This window comes from Protopterus annectens, chromosome 12.part0, assembly GCF_019279795.1.
Source record: "Protopterus annectens isolate FY-2018-M chromosome 12.part0, PAN1.0, whole genome shotgun sequence".
Taxonomy (NCBI): Eukaryota; Metazoa; Chordata; order Ceratodontiformes; family Protopteridae; genus Protopterus; species Protopterus annectens.
The window spans coordinates 746,485,584-746,511,264 of NC_056746.1; the positions used below are offsets into that span (position 1 = coordinate 746,485,584).

The 25,681-nt window shown below is 43.2% G+C and overlaps 1 protein-coding gene across 1 annotated transcript in view; it reads left to right on the forward strand.

The window, feature by feature from the left end:
- The window catches only part of XPO6 (exportin 6), a gene marked incomplete in the record, with an annotated part of 1,798,279 nt that overhangs the window by 986,539 nt on the left and 786,059 nt on the right, over positions 1-25,681 (forward strand). Inside the window, 1 exon segment of the mRNA XM_044089811.1 lies at positions 12,369-12,513. Coding sequence (XP_043945746.1) covers positions 12,369-12,513 — 145 coding nt within the window.

Consider the following 25,681-nt stretch of genomic DNA (forward strand, 5'->3'; position numbering starts at 1 on the left):
GAACCAGGCTCAAAGCTTTGACCCTCTTGTCCCAAATATTCCTCAGATATTACAATACTTAACTGAGATGCTGGACAAAGGACCATCTTTTTCATCCATTAAAATCCACGCCTCTGCCATCTCGGCTCATTACAACACGGATCCTCCTATTTTCTCTCATCCATTGCTAAAACAGTACCTCAGAGGGGCTAAAAACATAAGACTGCCCCGGAGAGCACCAACACCAACTTGGGATCTCAATTTGGTCTTGGAAAAACTAACTTTACCTCCTTTTGAGCCAGCCAGTTCAGCAGAATTAAAATATGTGTCATGGAAAACTGCTCTGCTTCTGACAATAACCTCAGCACGAAGAGTCTCGGAGTTGCAGGCCCTAATGGCAGTGGAGCCTTTCATCATTTTTTACCAAGACAGGGTTTCTTTAAGAACAAACCCTTCATTTATGTCTAAGGTGGTATCCAGTGTGGCTTTTAACCAAACTATTCACTTGCCAACTTTTAATCCAAATCCCCAGAATAAAGGGGAGAGACTTCTGCATTCCTTGGGCATGCACAGTTACGTTTCTACTTGGACAAAACAAAAGCTTTCAGAAAAACTGAGCAATTGTTTGTAGCATATGCTGCAGGATCACAGGGAAAGGCTATTTCAAAGTAGACCATTTCAAAGTGGATAGGACACTGTATCCGATGTCCTTCAAGAATGCAACTGCAGTCATAACATATGGGTTGTCCTGCCTCAGGCAGCCCTCGGTCGGCTGGATTCCAAAGTCTGGGTCTGACGTCGGCTGATGTCGCATTTCTCTCCGACGTCAGAGCGGCTGGAGTACATAAGCATCAGCCGACGCCATCTTCTCCAGTCTTTCTTGCCACGCGGTGCCCGAAGCAGAAGCAGTTCGCAAGTGCTGGTCGGTCATCAAAAAAGCTAAGTACCCCGTTGGGGACCTTTTCTTGCCTCAGCCGATGTCAGAAATTACTGAAACAGTAAATAATTGTTTGTCTTGTGGTAAACAAATACCTCATAAGGATTTCCACTCTTACTGCCTTCCTTGCCTTGGCCCAGACCACGACGTCTCGGCCTGTGCCGCCTGTGCTCGCTTCAATAAGCGCACACACAGGCGCCGGGCAGAGTTCGCTGAAGACTTTTTCGCCTAAAAATTCGATTATACAATGCCGTCGGAACTACCGACATTACAGACTCCTAAGAAACGAAAAGACCGGGACTGACTTCCTCGGCCCGCGTCTTCCACCGACACCACGCCAAAACCAACCGCGAGTGCCCCGGTTCCCTCTGAGGCAGTTATTTCACCGCTCCGAACCGAAGACACCGCATTACCGATACCGGAGACCACACCGCCAGTTATTGATTTTCCTCCGGATACTGAAACCGAGGAAATGCCCCGAGACCATTGCTGTTGATAAGGTCACTCCTGCACGTGGAGCTGCTAGGCCTCCCATGTCCATGTCTATCAAGGCCTACACACGTGCTAAGGCAGCCAGCAAGTCCAAGCACCTTACTGCTAAAGCCTTACCTCAGCCTACTCCTGAAACACAAATCATGACTATGGCCGCAGACTTAATTTCCATGATCAGAGGTTCCCAGGCCCATCCTGAGAGAGGATCCCAGCCTCCTCCTGATAAGAGGCCCAGGGTTGAACCCTCTGACCCCTCTCCCTTTAGATGAAAATTCTGAGGACTCTGTTCACTCCGAAAGCCAGGAAGAGCCCTTCCAGACCTATGAGGACTCAGATGCAGAGGACTCCATCCCCTCGGCCTCTCCTCCTGAGGATATTTCTTTTGGGGAAGTTCTGCATTCCATGAGGGAACATTTTAAGTGGCAAGGCCAGGAATATTCTGATTCCAGAAAGCGCCTTCGAACCTTCCTTAAAAAGCCACAACACAGACCCTTAGCTATACCTCCTGTGCTTGATGTTTTGGATGATTTATACTCTGACTCCAGTGTTACCCCTGATACTCTTCCTCCTGCTCCTGTCAAGCCTGACAGATACTATAGGGTCCCAGAAACCCATTCTCATTTCTTTAGGGCCCATGTTGTTGATTTAGAAACAATTTCACAGGGACCGAAAGGGGTTTCAGCTACCACCTCCAAAAATCCTTTGCCTTCCAACAGGGAAGCTAGGTCATTAGAGAGATGGGGGAAGAAGGTTTACACCTCCACTACTTTATCTATGAGAGCTCTCAATTGTCTCTTTCATATGTTTCAATATCAGGATTACCTGTTAGATGATTTACAGAAAACATTGGCCTCTCCTGAACCTTTAGATAGGAAGTCTTTGCAGGAGGCTGTACATAATTCTCAGCAAGTTAGCAATCACTTCCTTCAGTGTGGATATGATGCATTGGAAGCTTCATGTAGGGCAGCTATGACAGGGGCGGTCATTCGTAGACATGCATGGTTAAAAGAACAACCTTTACCAGATCATGTTAAGGCAAAACTTCTTGATGCACCCTTGGAAGTTTTTTGGTGCTAATGCTAAAGATGTGTTAAAGTCCATTGAGGAAAAAGCCAAGTCAGTTCAGACTGACAAAGGACAAATGGATTTTGGACATTATAGACCACGGTTACAGGTTCCATTTTCATACCTTGCCAAGAAAACAAGGCATGCCAAACCTACCACAAAACCAGAGTTCAGAGGCTCTCAAGCAAATTTCTCTGCTTGCTCAGATCAAAGCAATAGAAAAAGTTCCACAACAAGAACAAGGCCAGGGGTTTTATTCAAGACTGTTCCTTGTTCCAAGAAAAGAAACTCAATGGAGACCAATACTGGATTTGTCCGCATTAAACACTTTTCTCATAGTACCAAAGTTCAAAATGCTGACTCTACAGCAACTCCTTCCCATGCTGGGCAAGGGGTCTTGGCTGATTACTCTGGACCTCAAGGAGGCATACCTGCATGTCCCTATCAGACACAGCTGCAGAAGATACCTCAGATTTCTTGCAGGGCCAGAGCATTATCAATTCTCAGCATTGCCATTTGGCTTATCTACTGCGCCCAGAGTATTCACGAAATGCCTGGCTTCAGTAATTGCTCATTGCAGGCTCCAGGGGATTCAAATTTACCCGTACCTGGACGACTGCCTCATACAAGCAGACGACAAACTGATTTTGACAAAAACTTGAATTATGTCATACAGTTGCTACAGGCTCTGGGATACACAGTCAACTTCCAAAAGTCAAGACTTCAGCCTTCCCAGCAAATAACCTTCTTAGGAGCCAAACTAGACACAGCCTCTCAAATGGCTTACCTGACAGAAGACAAGCAAAAGAAGTTAACTCATTACTTCAAAGGTTTAGCAAAGCTCACCCAGATGACTGCAAGGAGATTCCTACAGGCCCTGGGTTACATGGCATCCTGCATTCTCCTGGTTCCACTAGCAAGACTACACATGAGAAAGCTTCACTGGTACCTAAAAAGCTTATGGTCTCAACACAGCAACAACCTAGAGGCAACCATACCGCTCATTCCATACCTTCAAAAGGAATTTCTATGGTGGGCCTCGGTAAGCCAGTCAAACACAGGTATGTCATTCAAAAAACCTCAGATAACACAGACCATGACCACAGACGCCTCAGACCTTGGATGGGGGCGCACATGGAGGGCAGATGTATTCAAGGACAATGGTCTGCAAAGGAGACACATCTGCATATCAACCAAAAAGAAATGCTGGCAGTAATGCATGCCATCGAGGCCTTTGGACAACAACTTCAACAAGGCCACCTGCTAATACGGACAGACAACACCACTGTGATGTGGTACATAAACAAGCAGGAGGGCACCCATTCTTACCCCCTTTGCAGACTGGCAATGAATCTTTGGGAAAAATCACTGAGCCTAAACATACAGTTGCAATCCCAGTTTGTTCCAGGCAAAGACAGTGTGCTGGCAGACAGTCTAAGCAGGAATTTCATAGACCCCCACGAATGGAGGTTACATCCAGAAATCTTCATACGACTCACCTCGACATGGGGCAGGCCAGAAGTAGACCTATTTGCCTCCCACCTCGATCACCATCTACAAAAGTTCTGTTCAAGGACATATCATCCACAAGCATGGAAAATAGATGCTCTCTCATTCAACTGGAACTTCCTAAAAATCTATGCATTCCCACCTCTGCCACTGATGACCACAGTATTACTAAAGATCAAAGCAGAGCAGCCCAAGGGGATCCTAATAGCTCCAGACTGGCCAAGACAACACTGGTACCCACTACTACGGAGCATATGTCACAACAAAAAAGTGGGCCCTTCCCCAATGGCCCCAACTTTTGACTCAACACAACTTCAAGACAATTCATCCCAACATCCAGACGCTACAGCTAACAGCTTGGGAGATCCCATGAATAACCTCAATCTATCTCTCTCCAAGGAAGTTCAGCGGATACTAACAGAAGCCCGGAGACCATCCACCAGAAAGGTTTACTCAGCCAAATGGAAGAGATTCAGCATTTGGAATACCAGCAAGGGTCATGATGCATCATTATTGAACATTCCACTCATTCTGGAATATTTGGCAGATATGCTACAGAATGGACTCTCATATTCTTCCATAAAATACATGCTTCAGCTATTTCAGCTAGATACAACACTGATCCACCTGTGTTTTCACATCCTTTAAGGCAATTCCTTAGGGGAATCAAGAATATAAAGCCCCCAAGAAAGGCACCAGTACCAGCTTGGGACCTCAACTTTGTCCTAGAAAAACTGACTCTACCTCCCTTTGAGCCAGCAGCTTCTGTGGACTTACAATTTCTCTCATGGAAGACAGCTTTCCTGTTGGCAATTACCTCAGCAAGAAGGGTTTGAATTACAGGCCCTAATGGCAATACCACCGTTCATAACCTTTCACAGAGACAGGGTCTCCTTACGAACCAACCCTACCTTTCTGCCAAAAGTGGTATCTAGGGTTTCTTTAAATCAAGCAATTCACCTGCCTACTTTCTTTCCCAATCCTGAGAACAAAGGGGAAAGACTGTTGCATACCTTGGACATTCACAGACAACTTCGCTACTACCTGGACAGAACCAAGACCAGTAGGAAGTCTGATCAGCTTTTGTAGCTTACACCCTGGAGTACAAGGAAAAGCAATTTCCAAACAGACTATTTCAAAATGGATTGGACATTGCATCAGATTCTGTTATTCCTTCCATGGAAAGAGTGTGCCAGCCAATGTCAGACCACACTCCACCAGAGCTACAGCCACCTCTACAGCATTCTTAAGAGGGGTGCTTACAAAAGACATTCTAGAAGCTGCTACATGGAGCTCCGTGCATACATTTTCCAAACACTACAACCTCCCTTTATATTCCAGATCCAGAGCAGGCTTTGCTTCGGCAGTCCTGCAGGGATTGATAGCTACACCATCCTTTTCTTAGAGCATTCCTCCTCCCCCAGCTAAGCTATGGTATTCAACCCATATGTTATGACTGCAGTTGCATTCTTGAAGGACATAGTACAGTTTTGTACCTACCATAAATGTAGATGTCCGATAGATATGCAACTGCAGTCGGGTTTTCCCTCCCTCCTTCCCCTCTGCCTTGGGTCCACTCCTCTCCCTGTTATCCTTAGCTGGGGATATCTGTTATGGTGTATCTGTTTATTTATTTATTTGTTTGGAAACCTGCTTTTGTCTTCCAATTTGATTACAGCCTTCCTTGGAGGGCACCTGGGGCAAGAAACACTGAAGAAGATGGCGTCGGCTGATGCTTATGTACTCCAGCCGCTCTGACGTCGGAGAGAAATGCGACATCAGCCGACGTCGGACCCAGACTTTGGAATCTGGCCGACCGAGGGCTGCCTGAGGCAGGACAACCCATATGTTATGACTGCAGTTGCATATCTATCGGACATCTACATTTATGGTAGGTACAAAACTGTACTTTTCTGCTACACACAGCATGGGAAACCTGTACCTAGTAACATTAGGCCACATTCCACCAGGACAACAGCCACTTCAACTGCCTACCTTAGAGTACCTACCAAAGATATCTTGGAAGCTGCAACTTGGAGTTCAGTGCACACCTTTACCAAGCATTATCATTTGCCTCTTTATTCTAGATCCAGAGCTGGCCTTGCCACTGCAGTGCTGCATGGCCTCATAGCCACCCCAAATCCTCTATAGAGCCAGCCACCCTAACTCAGCTTTGGGATTCAACCAAAGTGTAATGACTGCAGCAGTGAAACACGATGAACACAGTACAGTTTTGTACCTACCATAAATATAGATGTTAGAGTGTATTCACTGCTGCAGTCCAGGTTACCCACCCACCATCCCCTCTTTCTTAGCTGGGACTTTTCTATACCTTTCAGCCCTATACTACCTTTGTGGTGTATTTGCTGGTAACTGAAGGTTTTGTTTTTACCTTGTATGTTTTATTAGCAATATGTATTGCCTACCTATTTGGGGGCACCTGGCATCTTGGGCAAAAAAAACTGAAGAAAATGGTGTCGGCTGCATCTTGTGTACCCCTGGCGCACTGACGTCAGGGAAGAAGCGACAGCAACAGACGCCGGACCAAGACTTTGGAACTCTGGCCGACTGTGGGGACCGCCTGACGGCAGGATAACTCGTGTAATGACTGCAGCAGTGAATACACTCTAACATCTACATTTATGGTAGGTACAAAACTGTACTTTTCTAGGGTCATTTAATCCTTCGGCACCACAGCCATTTAGGCTATGGTTTCATGAGTAGTCACCTATGTGGAGATAAGCTTGGGACTTTGCCTTATAGTGTCCAATGAGGGAATTTCTAATTTCTGGTATAAACATTACATGCATACTGCAGTGTTAGCTGTAGATGAGGATGTCTTATTTGTATACCTACCCTCATTCTTCCTGCCTGTGTCCTGACAGAAAATGAATGAGACTTTTGCTCCTACTGTACTGTTACTCTTATTTTAGGGTCATTTTTATTTGTTGTAATTATTGTTACACCCTTATTTGGGATAACTGAGGTCTGGAGAAGGTTCCTTCTGTGCTAGGAATTATTGGTAGGGAGAGGGGCTGGTAGCTGCGAAAGGTACTTCTGCCAGTTTTTTCCTCCATAGATTGAGATATATCATGAGTAGGTGGTGTTGAGCCGACCAAAGGTCACGTCACAAGATTTAGAAAACATTTTATCTATTGTACAGATAGACAAACGATATGTATTGAAATCTTAGATTACTGATAGTCCAGATTAATAGGCATGATATCCATTTCAAGGCTGTTTTATCACAATGTATATGCTCTGATTTTTCTGTGGTCGTGAAACTTAGGAGTAAATCAGTCATGCAAATTTATACAAAGATGATTTATCTCTTGTTGCTGTGATATAAAAATTCTTCTCTGCAGTTTTGTAAGTTGAATATTATTTCTTGGTATGCACTGTTAAGGATTTTTCTTATTTATATGGTTTAATGGGTTACCGTCAGATTATCAAATGTTCAAATGATTGGCACCGATATGGGGAAGAGACCATATCATTGAACATTTAAATGTTCGACAATCTGAGGGTTTAAAATTGGGGATAGATACTAGACAACTGAGGTTGCCTAGTGATTCCCCGTGTATTCCGGTCTCCCCCGTTACCTAACTGTACCATCTCCGAGATCGCACTATATTTTGGTAACGGGAAATGATGGAATACGGACCTCCGTAACAGCGCAGAACAGGAATATTTCCCATTACTGCATTGTAGTGCGGTCTCAGAGTTGGAATATTTAAGTAGGGGGGCTGTGGGGGGCACAGGGGGCTTGCCCCCCTGCTATAAACAGTTTACTTTTTTGGATTGGGTTTTTTATTTACTTTTACAATGTTGAACATTTAAATGTTCGTTGATATGGTCTCGATCATATCAGTGTCGAACATTTGAATGTTCGATGATGTAAAGGTAACCCGGTTTAATATATATATTTTTTATAAATCAGTAAAAATATTTTTGACAAAAATAACTTAGACTTGTTCTGTCAGCCTGCAGAATCCCATTAAACTGACCAAACTTCATAATTAAGTTTGCCACCTCTTTACATACAAGTGTGTAGTATTCTTTATATAGTCTGTTTTAAGTTTAATCACAGCCCTGAGACTTTCTAGTGTGCACCACAACCCATCCTATGTTATGTCTACACAGAATTGGGTTCCTAGACCTCCATTACTTACCGATAATTTATACTTGTATTCTACTTGTGTAAACCACTGTATCCTTAATATTGTACTATAATTACTGTACCCTGACTCTAAATTGTCAACTGCAACCCTCCTGTGTTGTATTGTACTATTCATATTGATTTGTTGTACTTTTTTGTATGTTATGTATGGTATATTTTTGAACGTTATGTATTGCGCTATGCTTATATTCAGTTTAGTGTGGAGCTCCTGAAAATGGGCTTACTATTGCCCAGTGGACCTTCCCAGTAAAATGCAAATAAATACTGTATCCTTTTTTCTTTTTCTTTTTTTAATTGCTGATTACACATGACACGGACATTGCATGCAGTATTGTCTTTTTCCACCACACTTTTTGAGACAGAGCAGTCTTGTAAAACTTGCTTTGGATGATGCCATTGTTGTTTTTCTGGGTCTGCCATGCTTGTCTCACATGGTTGTTCCATCTTGCATCTTCAGGAGCTGTTGTGGCTTATTTATTAACAGTAGAGGTGGGCTGGTCTGAAGATCATTTTCAGGCTCAAACTGGGCCAAAGGCAGAGCGATTTGAGCACAACAATTCTGACAGATAAATTGGAGAGTACAAGAAACTTTTCAAACCTGATTTGGAATGATGGTATAGAACTTCGCAACTCTTTAAAAAAAAAAAACACTAAGAAATGATACCAGCCAAGGAGTAACAGCGTGACAAAATTCCAAATAATTAGTCCTATGAGAACCAGAGATGATTGATAACCACCAGTCAGCCATGCATATTGTACTTTATCCCTAAAATGTTGTGTGTTTGGGAGGAGATGCACCTTATCTTTGTTTCTGTAGGAAAGGGAGTTGGAGAAGCAAGAAGCTAAGAACAAGTCCTGCCATTCCTGAAGTTCTCCCTAATGAATTGTCATTTACTAGTTCTGTGGTACTTCCACTGTCTCCCCCAAGAAATTGAGATCATTACTTGTGCAAAAAAGATGAGCCCTGGTTCATCCCCCCCCCCCCTCCATTTTGAGCCTCCGTTTAAGGGTGACATCTTTGCAACTTGGAAACTGCTAAATTCAGCTCCCATGAACCATTGTCCCTCAGTAAGCTTAAAATCGGGATCTCTTGACAGGACAAGCTGAATGCAGACCTGTCGAGATCCTGATTTAGACCACTGGGTGATTTTGTTTTCTTGGCACTAAGTTTTATAGAACTTTCCATTTTACTGACCCGACATGAAGTCCGAAGGCTTTGAACAGGATGGATTAGAGTGTTTTCATTCCACAGTGTTGTTAATATCCCTTCGGTTGTTTCTTACTTTCCCAAATTCCAGTCTTTGCGCTTGGACCAGGCAGTTAGTAAGTAAGCAGACAGATTTCATTGACTCTGGAATCAAGGATGATCTTGTTGAGGCCATTGCCTCGATCCTTCAGTGCTCTTGCTGTGATTTTGCTGTCGCAACCACTGAGTCGGGCAGTCTTAAGGAATGTGCTTGATCTTGTAGGTTCATAGCTAAGTACTAGGCTTGCTGCCCTTGCAGGCCATTTTAGCCCTAGCCAGTTTCCCTTTTTGTACTTGAAATAACCTATCCTTCTTGGTCATAGATTGGCTTTACCCATCCCATGGTTGATAATTACCCCCTAATGAGAATAACTGGGATCATACCATGCATAATTTGAGGGGACCCATGCATGGGATAAAGCAGAGGAGCTGCATCTGTCCATTGGTAGTACAGGGGGCAGTCCTTTTTTATTTATTTTATTTTGTTTTATTTTACATTTGTTTACCGGGGTGGTCCGACTGGACAGAGCTGTCCGTTTTCAGCAGAGGCCTGGAGAGAAAAGCTCCAGAACAGTTGCTAAGCTACTGTACATAAGATATTTACTTGAGCATTGTGGTTTACACATTCACTTATAAAAATACAACAGGTGATAACATATGATTACATAAGATATTTATATAACCATAGTGGTTTAGATATACAAAACATTTAGTTTGTCAAGCTGTGGATGATGAGACTTTAGATAGTACCTGCTTGATGACACATTGGATGGTCAGAGCATTGACTCTGCTTCACTTTTTGTGCTTGATGACTGTCACATGCTTATTGGCGCTATTTGCATGACTTACAGATGTTAGTCTTGCACTGATCTTTTAACTGGCAGTCTCTGCTGAGTCAAAAACACTGCTTTATCATTTCTATTACTTGGACTTGCTGTAGTAGAAAATCCTCAACTTTTGGACAATTGTATTTTAGTATCTTACGATGGAAATTTAATTGGCAAGCTAAAGAACTCTCTTGGATCTTCTACAGTTCAGATTAAGCAGCCCCCTTTGGAGAAGGGAACTGTAGATGAACTAGTTAAAACTCCTGCAGTCTTCCCTTTTAAAGTCATTCGAAAGGAACTTGCTTCCTAGGGTCTTTTCTGATTTTGCCCAACAGACAAACTTATTTTGCCATACCTTAATCATGGGAGGGTACATGTTCATATGCCAGATGCAAACTGAATGTGGGGTCTTGGAAAAAATGCATCCTTCTCACAGCAGCTCATATTCCAGAAGAAATGAACTTGGGTTTGCTGAGCCATTTCAAAACCACCGTGAGTTGTAGTTTTAAGCTTACATGCTTGTCTGGATCGTCTAGATGTGTGGCTTTCCAGAGAGTTGCCTATATGCTCCTCTGAGAAAGTGATTCTGGTCATTTTATTAGTAATTAGGGCAAGTGTAGTTTGTAAATGACATTCTCCATTCATTGCCATAGGAGATTCCTGAATGTCTTCCCACTATTCTGTACTGTTACATAAAACAGAAAGGAAAGACCAAAGCTAATCTCTGTCCCTCACAATAGACAAGAAGGTTTTGTATTCATGCATTATCTGGAACAGTGAAACCTTCTCTTATTCTTGCCTTGACTTTTGTGTTAAAGCATTACATCGAGCTCTGCTTTTTCAGTGGCACTCCAGTCTCACTAGGCCTTTGTGTAATGGCTATCATAACTCATTTTAGCTGCCAGGAAGGTTGTCTTCTAGAGGTAGACAGGTTTATTTTCAAGGGAGTGATGCCCAATACTTTGCCTTATAGTCAGTTAACAAAAGATCTTTTCAAGCACCTGTAATGGCTTAGGTCTGAGTTTCTCCGTAATCATTGTACGTGGTTTGGCTTTTTTTCCCCCTTGGGATAGTGAAGGCAAGATAATTGGGTGCTTACTAGGGAGAGAGTAAACCCTGTGTACCCTGGATGTGCACTGTGAGTTCAGGTTTTATGTAAAGCATGTGGAAATGTTTGGAAGAGTGAAAGATCTTTACATCCTTTGCTCCACTAACTGTAAGGACTGACGTTCACAGAGATGTCTTAAGTGTCAGCCATCTTTGTTATCTGAAAAGGCTAGAACATCTGCAGTTATGAAACATTCAAAGGAGATTTTGCAAATTAATTAAAAAAAATGCAAATTTTGGTTGTCTGTGGCTATAGATGTAAACCACCATTTGTCAGCAAGGAATTGTGGCAGGTTTCCTAAGCATGCTGTAGTAAATACTTGCATCAAAGTTCTTTCCACATTGAGTTTGGAAGGTTCTGGAATGCTCACATCTCATAGGTTAAAAGCAACCAAATGAATTTAAAGCTGAATTTGATGGCTTAGCTGGTGATCTTGGGGACAGACCTAAACCTCCAGAGCTTTTGACCCAAACACAGTGTGATGTAAATCTTCACTGCTTTTTTAGGAGTTGTGCACAAAGTATTGGTTGTTCTAATCTGGCAGGCTGAGGAGTTAGGTGTACTTTTTTAGTGGAATATTTGATATCACTTCATGTGGTAGAATATGGTGCACATAATCATCTTCCCCGCTGTAGGAGCTGCGGATTGAAAAAGTGTCTTAACTGGAACAGAAAATAAGTTGAAGCTAGTTGTACAGGGGGTGGCCTATTAAATTAATGTTTCTGGTACTTGTATGTTAGAAATGAAAGTATATTTTTCAGCAGGGTTTCACAAGGGAGAAAAAGGTACAGCCTTAGAATTGCTAAACATGGCTCACTGTACCAGGCTTTCTGAAAACTCTGCTTTTTGAAGTAATATTGCAATTAAATGCTTAAAAGTTGTCTAATGTCGCATTGCATCCTTTAAACCAGAAGAGGAGTAGTTTTTGAACAGCACATATAGCTAGCTGTGTCTGTGATAGTGGCGGTGTTGTATGTGCTTATTGCAAGTTAATTGGTTATTTTCTTGTCTGTCTTCCCTTTCAGTCATGCTCAGTCCTTGGCAGCACTTCAGGCATATTCTCATTGGTTAGCTCAGTTTTCCAGTGAAGTCCAGCAACAGAACTCCGCACAATTTATCTCACTAATCTCCACCACCATGGAGGCTGTGGCACCTCTCATCAGCACAAAGGTATACTTACTTTCATTTGGTAATGTATGGACAGGTTTATTTTTTCATTATTTATTGTGTTCATTAGTATTGCATTCTTAAAAGTAGCAAGATATTAGAAAAATACAGATATTGACTGCCAGGGAAATTAGGCAGAGATGAGATGGAGAAATGTGCATTAGGGCCTCTGGAAACAGTATAGTTTTGCAACAGAACGAGTATTCATAGTTGGTGGACATGAGCATCTGTTTTTGGCAGGCAGCCATATTTCTGTTATTGCCCACAATGTCATTTCAGCTCTTACACAGCAAAATCAGAACCTCTATTTGGGTATTCCTACCATTTGTTGGCATCCTGTAAAGTGATGTTGGTTACAACATCATGACTGGAAGATCACTGGATTGGTTTAATCAGAGTGGAACTTGAAGAGCAAAAAGGTGAATTGTTACGATGTTCTTAGTTTCACTGTTGCAGTCATCACATTTGGGTTATTCCTGCGAGGTAGCCCTTGGCCTGCCCAAATACCAGGGACTTGGTGTTTCTGCAATGGTTGCTGTCGCTTGAGTGACATCGGATGTTCTTCATGTTTCACTGTTGCAATCATCACATTTGGGTTATCTGCCTGCAGGTAACTCTCAGTCGACCTGAATACCAGAGTCTTGGGATTTCTGCGCCGGATGCTGTCGCTTCTTCCATGACGTTAGGTCGTCAGGAGTATAAAACATGCAGGCAACACCATTACATCAGTCTGTCTTGCTGTGCGGTGCCCGAAACAGAAGCAATTCGCAAGTGCCAGTTGGCTGCCTCCTGAAATTTTTGTTTTTCGAGTTTCAGACCTGAAGTCTTCTAAAAGATAAATACCCTATTTGGGATCCTTTTTTCTTGCTCTAACCGATGTCAGAAAAAATTAATTGTCTTGCCTGTGGAAAGCAAATACCTCACAGATTTTCATTCTTACTATATTACCTGTTTAGGCCCAGACCCCGGCATCCCTCGCTGTTGGTCTTGTGCCTTGTTCAACGTTTGAACTATTCGTTGTCGGGCTATTTTTGTTGCTAAATTCTTTTGCTCTCTATCTCCGTATTCTGAAATGGCTCCGATAAGCCATCAGACTATCGATCTGAAAAAACTTAAGGATAAAGAGAGACCGACCACATAGGTCCAAAACTGCCGACAACGCTACCGTTAAGCTAGTCGCCAGTCCACCGGTACTCAGTGAGGCGCTTTCGCAGCCCCCGATACCCGCTTCTACAGATTCTCAGGCCTCCTACTGAGAAGCCCATTCAGAGTCCAGTATGCCGCGAGATGCTTCTTCGACTATGGAACCTGCGGATGTCTCAACCTCAGATGGGTTTAGAGCTGCTGTGCAGGCACCAGCTTCTGAGGATTTATTCAGGCCAAGAAAAACGGATGTAATTTTGTCAGCTGCATGTTTTGTACCCCTGACGACCTGACGTCATGGAAGAAGCGACGGCATCTGACGCAGAAATCCCAAGACTCTGATATTCAGGCCAACTGAGGGCTACCTGCAGGCAGATAACCCAAATATGATGACTGCAACAGTGAATACACTCTAACATCTACATTTATGGTAAGTGTACACAACTGTAGTTTCTTCAGTAGTATAAAGTAAGGCATCCGATGCCATGACATCAGGCTTTCTTACCGTGGAGCCCGAAGCAGTTCGCATGAGTGCCAGTCGACCGCTACCTGAGTTTTCGTTTCCGAATGAAGTTGAAGTCTTCTAAAGCTAAGTACCCCATTGGAGATCCTTTTTTCTTGCACTAACCAATGTCAGAAAAAGTTAATTGTCTTGTCTTGTCTGTGAAAAGCAAATACCACCGAGATTTCACACTTACTGTGTCTCTTGTCTAGGCCCATACCCTGATGGCCCCGTTGTCACTTTTGTGCTTTGTTCAACACCAGAACTATCCATCGGGCCCTTATTTTAGCCAGATATTTTCGTTTACATTCCTATAATTCCGATATGGCTTCGTTAAGCCATCTGACAGCAGATCTTCCGAAAAAAACGTAAAGATAGACAGAGACAGACCACATAGGTCCAGACCTACTGACAACGCTTCCGTTAAGCTAGTCATCGGTCCGGTATTCAGTGAGGAGCTTTTGCAGCTCCTGACGCCTGCTTCACTTGATTCTTAGGCCACTACTGAGACCCTTTCGGAGTCTGGTATGCCACAAAACTCTTCCTCGTCCAAGGATCCTGTGGTCGTCTCTATCTTGGATGGGTCAGGAGCTGCTGAGCAGGCATCAACTTCCGAGGAAGTCCTTCACACCACTGAATCTCGACACAGAAGTCTTCTTTTGTGACTACCGTTCTTTCAAAAACAGTTCTTTAGGCCCAGGGTTTGAACCACACCCAAGAAACAGACTACTCACTCTCAGGCACCTGCTACCTTGCCTCAGTCTCAAATGCTTAAAATGGCGGAAGACCTTATGCTGATCAGGGGAAGCCAAGCAATAGCCAAGCTATCCCTTCTAAAAGGAAAAGAGATCTGCCAACAGTAGTTTTGTCTGAACAAGAGTCAGATGAATCTGATGCATCTGACAATGAAGACATGCAACCCCTCTCCACTTATGGGGAGTCTGATGCACAGGAATCCATTCCTTCAGCCTCTCCCCCAGAGGATTTTTCCTTTGGGGAAACTCTGCATACTTTAAGGGAGCATTTCCAATGGGAGTCAGGACTACCCTCAGTCTAAAAAGATACTCAGGGAATTCATTGATCTTCCACAGCACCGGACCCTTGGCCATCCCCCCAATCCTGGATGTGGTGGATGATGTTTTCCTTGAATCCAGCTCTACTCCTGATGCCCTATCTCCTGCTCCCAGAAAACCAGACTGGTACTACAGAGTCCCTGACTCGCACAAATATCTTTTTAAAAATCCCAACAGCTGACCCTAAGGTCATTTCTCAAGGGCCAAAAGGGATTAAAGCAACCTCTGCTAAGAATCCCACCCCCTCAGACAGGGATTCCCGAGCACTGGACAGATGGGGTAAAAAGGTATACACCTCAGCTACTCTTGCTATCAGGGCACTAAACTGTCAGTTCCATATGCTTAAATATCGGTAACATACCTTGGAATTCCTTAAACAAAAAATGTCTTCCTTTCCTGCTTGGGCAGAAGCTAAACATTTACAAGACTTAATGCATTCTGCAAGTCAAGTAACTAAACACACTTTGCACTGTGGTTTTGATGCCCTAGAAGCTTTTTGCAGGGCAGCAGTCACTGGATCTGTCATTAGAAGACACGCATGGCTTAAGGAACAACCCCTGCCAGACTGTGTCAAATCTAAATTGTTGGATGCCTCCTTGCACAAATAACTTATATGGAACTAAGGCAGAAGAGGTCTTAAAAAAAGATGGAAGAAAAAGCAGAATATATATAAACGGTTAGATTTCTTACAACTCCAACCCTCTAGGTTCAGCAGGCATTTTTTCTCCAAGCACTGGTCCTTTCCTGCTCCGAGTAAACAGGCCCAGCCTAAGCCCCATGGAAACAGACCTCCCCAGACAGCAGCCCCAGGGAATGCAGAGATCTAAGCAGTGGACTACCGCCACTTTTAAACCAGGGAGTTCTAAGCCACCCCCTTATGGTAAGAACTCTCAATGACTCACCTCCTCCCGACCTCCCCTCTGCCCACCTTCACTTTACCCCTAGGAGGAAAACTCTCCTTTCACTCAAACACCTGGGCCACCATTACCAAGGACCAATGGGTTCTGAACATTGTGTCTCGGGGATAGAAATTCTCCTTCCACGCCCTTCCCAACCCTAAAAGGGTTCCGAGATCTACCACCAAATCAGTGGTCAGAGGCTCAAAAGCAAATCCATTCCCGGCTCTCTTTAAAGGCAGTAGAGCACATTCCTGCAGAACAGATAGACCAAGGCTTCTACTCCAGAATTTTTCTGGTGCCCAGAAAATAGGGCACCTGACACCCCATCCTCGATCTATCCATCCTAAACACCTTTCTGGTGATCCCAAAATTCAGAATGCTCACCCTCCAGCAGCTGCTACCCATGCTCTCCGAGGACGCTTGGCTAGCCACGCTAGATCTAAAGGGTGTACATTACATCACTGAATGCTTAAAAAAGTGAACGGTGATTAATCAACATTATGTAAGCGAAAGCTTACAATGTTGAACTGTCAGAAGGGGAAAAGAATCACTGTTCCAACAAAAAAAAAAAAAAAAAAGAAAACACTTTAAACATTACAGTAAGTGTGGGATTTCGCCCCCAACACCCCCTACTTAAATATACCAACTCCGAGATCGCACAACAAAACTGCAAAGTAACGAAGTGGCCAAGCAAATTCTTTCCCAGGGAAAGATTTTGCTTAAAAGCCTCTTCGATATTTTGCCTTTTTACGTCTTTTAAGTTCAACCAAGACACATTTGAAAGAATGCGTCTTTGGTCTTGTAATAGGAACCCGATCTAAAAGAGGCAGACACTCAGTTTGGCAGCTCCATATTCCTATCTGGGAATCATGCAGGAAATATTTTCGTTTCAGGGCAGGATCTCAAAACTTTCAGTTCTCTGCGCTTCCCTTTGGCTTATCTACTGCTCCCAGATTTTTTACAAAATGCCTGGCTGCTGCCATTGCCTTTTGCAGACAAAGAAATATTCAAATTTATCCCTGCTTAGACAACTGCCTTATTCAGGCAAACAGCCAGGAAAAGCTGCTCAAGCATCTGGCCTTTGTAAAGACCCTACTAACCTCCCTAGGGTACACAGTCAACGAAAAGAAATCGAAGGAGGTGCCTACCCAAAGGATAATCTTCCTGGGACCAAGTCTGGACACCGCATCCCAGATGGGCATACCTTACACTAGAGAAACAAATTTTCCTGACAGCCTAATTCTCTCAACTGGCCACCAGGCCCCAGCTTTCTGCAAGGAAAATCCTGCAAGCTCTGGGGTTCATGACGTCTTGCATACTGCTCATTCCATATGCCAGACTTCATATGAGGAAACTTCAAAGGTACCTAAAGAGCCTTTGGTGTCAACACACTCAAGACCTGGAAACTCTTCTACCTATAATTCCTTGCCTCAGAAAGGAATTACTTTGGGCAGCAGCATGCTCCTACAAAAATGGACTGTCCTTCTCCCCACACCCCGCCTCCCAGACCCTCACCACAGACGCATCAGACTACACTTGGGGTGCATACAGGGCCACTGGAGCCCACAGCAAATCCCCTTGCACATCAATCAAAAAGAGAAGATGGCTGTGCAGCACGCCTTAATAGCTTTCAAACCCATTCTCTCTCCAGGGGTTTTCCTGATCAAAACAGACACCACTGTGATGTGGTACATCAAGCAGGGAGGGACTCACTCCTACCCTCTATGCAGGCTGGCCATGACCCTTTGGCTCACAGCCTCTTCCATGCAGCTACACCTGTTAGCACAATACCTACCAGGCTGTCTCGACTCCCTGGCAGACCAATTAAGCAGAAATCTTCTGGACCCACACAAGTGGCAGCTCAACAGAAGTACCTTCACCCTAATAACTCAGAAATGGGGAACCCCGAAGGTCGACCTCTCTGCCTCCTACACCAACCATCAGCTCAGCAAATTCTACACCAGGGAGCATCACTGCATGGCTTGGAAAGTGGATGCCCTGTCCTTCCCCTGGGTCAACCTCTTGGTCTATGCCTTTCCTCTCCTACCTCTCATCCCCAGGGTACTGCTCAATATAAGGGAGCAAAAACCAAGGACCATTCTTACAGCTCCAGACTGGCCCCGACAACACCAACACCGGTGGTACCATTTGATGCGCAGCCTGTCCCTGCTACTTCCATGACATCTTCAGGTTCCAAGGGAAGGGGAATTCATGCAATCCCCTTTCCTCTGGGTTAGGAGGGAAGGGGAATGCATGAATTCTCCTTCCCTCTGGGTTAGGAGGGAAGGGGAATTCATGCATTCCCAACTGCAGACACTCAGTTTGGCAGCTTGGCTTATTCCCTAACCCCGAACCAATCTGACATCCTCAGTAAACAGGTTCTGGATGTTATCCGTGAGGCCAGACACCCTAGCACCAGAAAGTCTTATGCAGATAAATGGAAAAGGTTCTGCACCTGGATCCAGGCTAAGGGGGCCAATACGGCACAGTCCTCCATCCCTCTCATCCTGGATTACTTAGCGGACCCTACTACACAGTGGTCTCTCTTTCTCCTCTATAAAAATTCATGCTCTATTTCTGCTTATTTTCCCACTGAGCAGGTGCTTTTCTCACACCCTTTAATCAAACAGTTCCTCCGAGGGGCTAGCAACTTGAGGCCCCCCAGAAGGGCACCAGCTTGAGACCTTAAGTTTGCCTTGGAAAAGCTCACCCTGCCTTCTTTTGAACCAGCTTCTTCTGCAAAGCTAAATTTCTCTCCTGGAAGACCGCATTCCTTCTGGCCATCACTTCAGCCAGAAGAGTCTCTGAGCTGCAAGCACTCATGGCTGTGGAAACCTTCATCATCTTCCATACAGACCGGATATCCCTCAAAACTAACCCATCCTTCATGCCCAAGGTAGTGTCAAGTGTGGCTCTCAACCAATCCATTCATTTGCCTACCTTCTTTCCTAATCCCCAGACCAAGGGGGGAAGGATTCTTCATTGTCTAGATGTGCACAGACAGCTCAGATACTATCTGGACAGGACTAAATTCTTCAGAAAGTCTGATCAATTGCTGGTTAGCTTTGCTACAGGGGCAGAAGGCAAAGCCATCTCCAAACAAGCGATTTCCAAATGGACAGCACACTGCATCCATTTCTGCTACAAACAGCATGGTAAGCCTCCCCCTGGAGGGTCAGGACACACTCCACCAGAGCAGCCTCCAACTCTGCAGCTTTCCTCAGAGGAGTCCCCCCCCCAGGGACATCCTGGAGGCTGTCATCAGTATTCCAGAGCTACTTCAATTACGCTTTTGTTAGATACTGATAGTTTATGCTCAGTACTCATTTTTAAACTGATAATTTTTTCAGGTCTTCTCCTTGTGGGGCTGAACCCGCTCAGTTTGCTAAGCTCACTCCGCTCCCCCCCCACCCTCCCCCCATAACATCAACCTTATACCTAGCCTGACCCCTCCTATACTTCTCTTCCACCTATCCCATAACCCCCAATTATTCCCTTATCATACCATACCTCCTCATTATTGTAGTCTACCTCTCTACCCATTTTTAAATAAGCCCATATAGTACTCCATCCTCTAAACTACTTGTATCCTGCTCATATTCTGTTATTACACTGCACTCAACCACCATCATGTCCATCACAACTGTTACTTTGATCTTGCTTCTCTCACTTACACACTCTCTCCTAACAATAATTGCAACTTTCTAGACACCCAAATACCTCCTTCACCTACCTGTACAACCAGCACATATAACCCACATTTATCAAGTTACTCAGACATCCACCCTAGCTTATTCACAGCTAATACCTCTGTACTATGCAAAGTGAAAATTCTGCCTCTCCAAAGACACTCCCTTTATCATACCACCAGCAGCAACTACACCATTTTTAGGAAAAAATGAGAAGTATAACCTACACAATTTGCCAAAGCACTATTTCCCAGTATGGCGATGTGCAACCCAACCCAGGTCCACCCCCACAGCTCCAGCAAACCTTGCAGATCTCTTATGCTATCAACCATAAATCTCCAAAGCCTTAGAAACAAGATACCTGAACTCCATGCGTGGATTTCTAAGTACAACCCAGATATTATAGCAGCTACCGAAACCTGGTTGAAATCATATATAAAAGATACTGAATTTCTCCCCCTAAGCTACTCATGCCTGAGAGTCGATCGACCCAACATGAGAGGAGGAGGAGTAGCAGAACTTTTCCCCAGCATTTACACATTAATTCCCTACTCAAAACCAACACCCAACTTCTCCCCAGCCGAAGTGCTAATATTTATATTAAAACTTAACCATAAAAAATTTGCATAATTGCTCTTTATATTCCTCCAGGAAACAACATACTAATATTAGAAAACATACATGCCTGGACTTCCCAAAATATAGATAATGAAAACCATCATTCTAGGTGATGTAAATATCGATTGGCTAGATATAGGCCACAACAACCCCTCAAAAAAACATAAATCTTTACAACTTCTCCCAACTAATTGAAGACATCACCAGACCTCACAGAATAACAACTGGGGCTATTAGTGTCCTACCCTTTCAATGTCATCAATGCAGGCATACTACCTAATACCATTAGTGACCACCACCCAGCATATATCATATGCAAAATTACTCCAACCTCAGGCCAACACCAATACAAATCTACCAATGAAACCTTAGCTAAAGTAAACTGGAAACCCCTCAAATCCCTACCACTTAATGAGGCTATTGAATTTTTTAACTCAACATTTCTAGACATCCTAAATAGGCAAACACCCACCCGGCAAAAACAAATAAAACAGACACACATGCTGGCTCTCAAAGTCCACCAAAGAAATAATGTCCACAAGGGATAAAATCTGGAAATCATGGCAGAAAAACAGACTCCACAACTCTACTACATTGCAAGCAACTCCATAACCAGGCAAAACGTCTAATAACCACTGATAAAAAAAGACCATTACTTCCACCTACAAAGCCAACATAAAAATAATCCCCAAAAATTCTGGTCCTCCATCAGCCAACTGTTACATCCAGGCTGTCAAAGCAATCCACCCCCTGACCCACAAAAACCCCCAATTGAACTTGCAACCATCTTCAAATCCTACTTCACTGACACCATAGCTAACCTAACCACCACCTTTCCTACAGTTATCAGCATCACCACCAAGACAGCTGATGACCAAATCATCTCAGAAAACAAGTCTACCCTTAACCCAAACATAAAATTTTCCCCCATACCCACCAGCGCAATAAAAAAACTTTTACTTAAGCTAAAACCCTGTACTCTGGCCCCTGACAATCTACCCCCACACTTCCTGCAGCTAGCAGCAAACTCTATAGCTTTATCCCATCAGCATACTTATTAACATATCAATTAAAGAATCCCTTGTGCCAGACGTCTGGAAAAAAGCATTCATTCTCCCCTTACACAAAGGTGGCACCAACACAGATACCACAAACTTTCGACCCATAGCAATTCTCTCACCCCCCTCTAAAATACTGGAAAAATGCATCCATGCCCAACTCCTCAACCACCTGCATGAAAATCAAATTTTATCACCCACTCAGCAGGGTTTCAGACCAGGACACAGCACCACTACCACCCTCCTATCCTTCCTTGATACAGTTAACCGGGCACGGGATTCTGGTAAAATTGCTTCACTTTTCCTTGACCTCTCCAAAACTTTTGATACCATTTCCCACACACTCTACTTCTCTAAACTATCCACCCTCCACATTTCTCCCCCTACCCTACAATGGTTCAACAGCTATCTCTCCAATAGGCAGCAATCCACCAAATGGCAACCATCTTACTCTCCCTTCCTCAATACTTCCACAGGGGTACCCCAAGGCTCCATACTTGGTCCTCTCTTAGCATCTTTATTAGCAACTTTCACACCACTCTTCCACAATGCTCAGTAATCCAGTATGCTGATGACTCTACAATAATATGCTCTGCAAATTCCAGCACATTACCCAGCATGCCCTCACCGCTACTGAATCTTGGATGCTTAACAATCATCTTGCCCTAAATCCAAAAAAAAACTAAACTAGTAATTTTTACTCCCAGGAAAACCACTCCATTTGATAAAAAAAAAATCTTCACTGTACAAGCCCAAGACAATACCACTATAGAAGTTGTCCCACACACTAAATTACTAGGCATTATTATAGATAACCTTAACGTTGACATATACATAAACAGTAACATAAAAAAAACACGCCAAAAGCTTGGTGTGCTCTACAGCACCGACATTTTCTTAGCCTCTCTACTAGACAGACCCTTGCAACTACCTTTTTATTACCCTCTCTCCTTTATGGTGCCATTCTCCTCACTAATATCCAAAATTCTACAAATTCCAAACTTGCTATGTGTTACAACAGAATATCAAAATTTGCCACCAAGGCCAATTTCTCATCCCATCACTGTAAGTCACTGAAACAATTGGGGTGGCTGGAACTCCCCCACCATTTCTCATTCACTCAACTAACTACTGTGCACAAAATAATCTACAGACCCACAGACTGTCCTGCTCTCTCAACTCTTCTTGCCAAATGCCATCCCAGCAGGCATCTAAGATCTGAAAGTCATCTACTTCTAAAAGTAGATAAGCCCACCTTACCTGCTGGTCAACTCCTGTATTCCTTCACCGTCTCCAAACTGTGGAACTCACTTCCACCTTCTGTAAGAAACAGACAGCACCACCACCTTCAAACAAATACTGAAAAATCATCTCAACTCTTCCTGGCTATGTTCCTGCTCTGTAACCTAACCTCTTCACTCTCCTTATATGATTACTAAACTCCAATGTCTTTTGTTACAAGTGACATACTTTCTCCATATTTATTTTTATCTTCACTTGTTGATACTGGTGCAATAATACTGATTAATATAGCTCTGTTTGTACCACTCTGAATTCATTGAATTCTGCTTTAATGTATATTTTCTGTATATATTACTGTAATCAAACTAGATTCCTGCTTTTATGTATATATTCTGTATATGTTACTGTATTTACTATCTGTAACGCTGTTTCTACTTCTGTACCAATTAATGTTTATATTTTTTCTGTATCTGTGTTCTCATCGGAGCTTTTCTCCCTGGGCCTCCACTGAAAATGGGCTCTTTTAGGCCCAGTGGACTTTCCCGGTAAACAAATGCAATAAAATAAAATCTTTTCACACTTTTACCAGGCGTTACCACCTGCCTCTCTTCTCCAAATCCAGGGCAGGGTTTGCCTCTGCAGTCTTGCAGGGCATCCTAGGCAGCCCCAGCTTCCTTGACTGCCTCCACCCATTTCATCAGCTTTGGGAATCTACCTAAATGTGATGACTGCAACAGTGAAACACAAACAACATAGTACAGTTGTGTACACTTACCATAACTGTAGATGTTAGAGAGTGTATTCACTGTTGCAGTCCTGGTTTCCCTTCTCTCCTTTTGTTACCATTCTTCCTTGTTGTTCTTTCTTTTACAAGGGATATATATTGGTATTTGTTTTCCACTGGTGGGGTTCTTCCACCAGATCCTGGCCTCCTACTTTGGGGGCTCCTGACAAGTTAGGGCAAAAAAACCAGATGTACTGGCATCGGCTGCCTTACTTTATACTACTGACGACCTGACATCAGCCCTCAAGTGACAGCATTCACAGTATTCGGGCTGGCCGAGGGCTACCCTGGCAGGGATAACCCAAATGTGATGACTGCAACTGAACACACTCGAACATCTACATTTATGGTAAGTTTACACAACTGTACTTGGTTTCATTTTCTCCCATTTCTCCTACTTAGTACCATCTTCGAGCAAGTGTTTGTGTGTGTGTGTGTGTGTGTGTGTGTGTGTGTGTGTGTGTGTGTGTGTGTGTATATATATATATATATATATATATATGTGTGTGTGTATATATATATATATATATACACACACACACACACATATATATATATATATATATATATATATATATATATATATATGTAGGTGTGTGTGTATATATATACACACACACACACATATATATATATATTATATATATATATATATATATATATATATATATATCTACACTGAGAGATGCACACATCTGCCTATATATATATATATATATATGCATGTACACTATTACGTACAAGCACATGGCAGTAGATTGTTGTCCAAGATCGTGGAACAGCAGGAGGGGGGTTAGCCATTTTTACAGTACAGTGGGGTGTAGGTGTTCACACCCCCTTTACAGAGATGTTTTTCTGTATCTGCAGCCTTGGGAAGTTGCACTTTTTGAGTTGCATCATCCCACTATTTTGAGTTTTGGCAAAAAGTAAACTTGCGTTGATAGAACGAGACCAGTGTTGTTCATAAGCAGCCCTCTTTCTGCTGAGGGTGCTATGTACTAGTGAATATTGTAAGGGGAAAAACGTCTGTCAGGAAAAAGTAAACTTGGCTTGTGCTGCCCTTTCCAGATGAAATGTTGTATACTGATAAACTTGTTTAAACCCGTCTGTATTTCAGTTAAGTGAATGAGTTTAATTAAATTTTTAATTAACATTTTACCACAAAGTTCATAAAATTAAGGCAAAGTAGCTTGAAAGCTAAAGGACATATAAAAGTAATCATATATTATGTTGACCCAATGGCACAGGAAGTTTCCTGGTTTCAGAAATGAAACCAAAGGTTGACCAGCCTGCAAGGGTTTCAAATTAAGGTAACAGCATTTGTATATTTTTGGAGGGTCAAACTTGGTAGTGGAGTCCAGAAGTAAAAGTACAGAGAGACAGCTGATAATGGGATGAGAAATTACTTGCACTGTATTAACATCACTACAGATCTGCAGTCATGAAAGATGTGAAGAAATGCCATAAAAAAAATCTAATGGCCAACCAAGCCATCTCAGTTTGCAGGTTGGCATTTCCATGGTGGAATGGCATTCTTAAGAGTCACTTGGGGTACTATGAGAATGAGAAGAATTTTCTTTGTGTTCGAGACATGAACCTATTTCCCATTGCTGTTTCAGGAACTCAGTACAGCAGGTCTAGCCTGAAGTGAAAATTGGCAAGAGTAAGAGAAGCCCGAAGTGTAAAGGAAAGATGAGTAATTGTGTTTTTATGTATGCCTTTTTTTTCCTGCTGGAACTCTACTCACCCACCCCCGTTCTCCATCATTAGTTCATAGGTAGCTGCTTGATTATTGATTCATGGTTATCTTTAGAAAGTCTACCCTGTATTCTCATGACTGTTTTAGCCCTTGTAATTCAAATACTAATAACTATTCCTGAACCAGTAACATGAGGTTAAGCCGCAGGATTACCATCTTGTAAACCTGAGTTTGAAACCTGGTTGAGGCACAACTGGGCAGCAGCATTATTTGTGTGGAAGGAAGGCTTGGCTGTCTACTTATGTAATATGCCATAAGAACCCAATGGTGGCCTACCCCTACAGTCGCCATGAGTCAGTTTCAACTAAAGGACATCTAACTTACTTACCCAGAGTTGGGGGGGGGGGTCATTTACATGTTACCGTATCCATAATGGTCAAGTGTGCTAAACCTAAGATGCATTG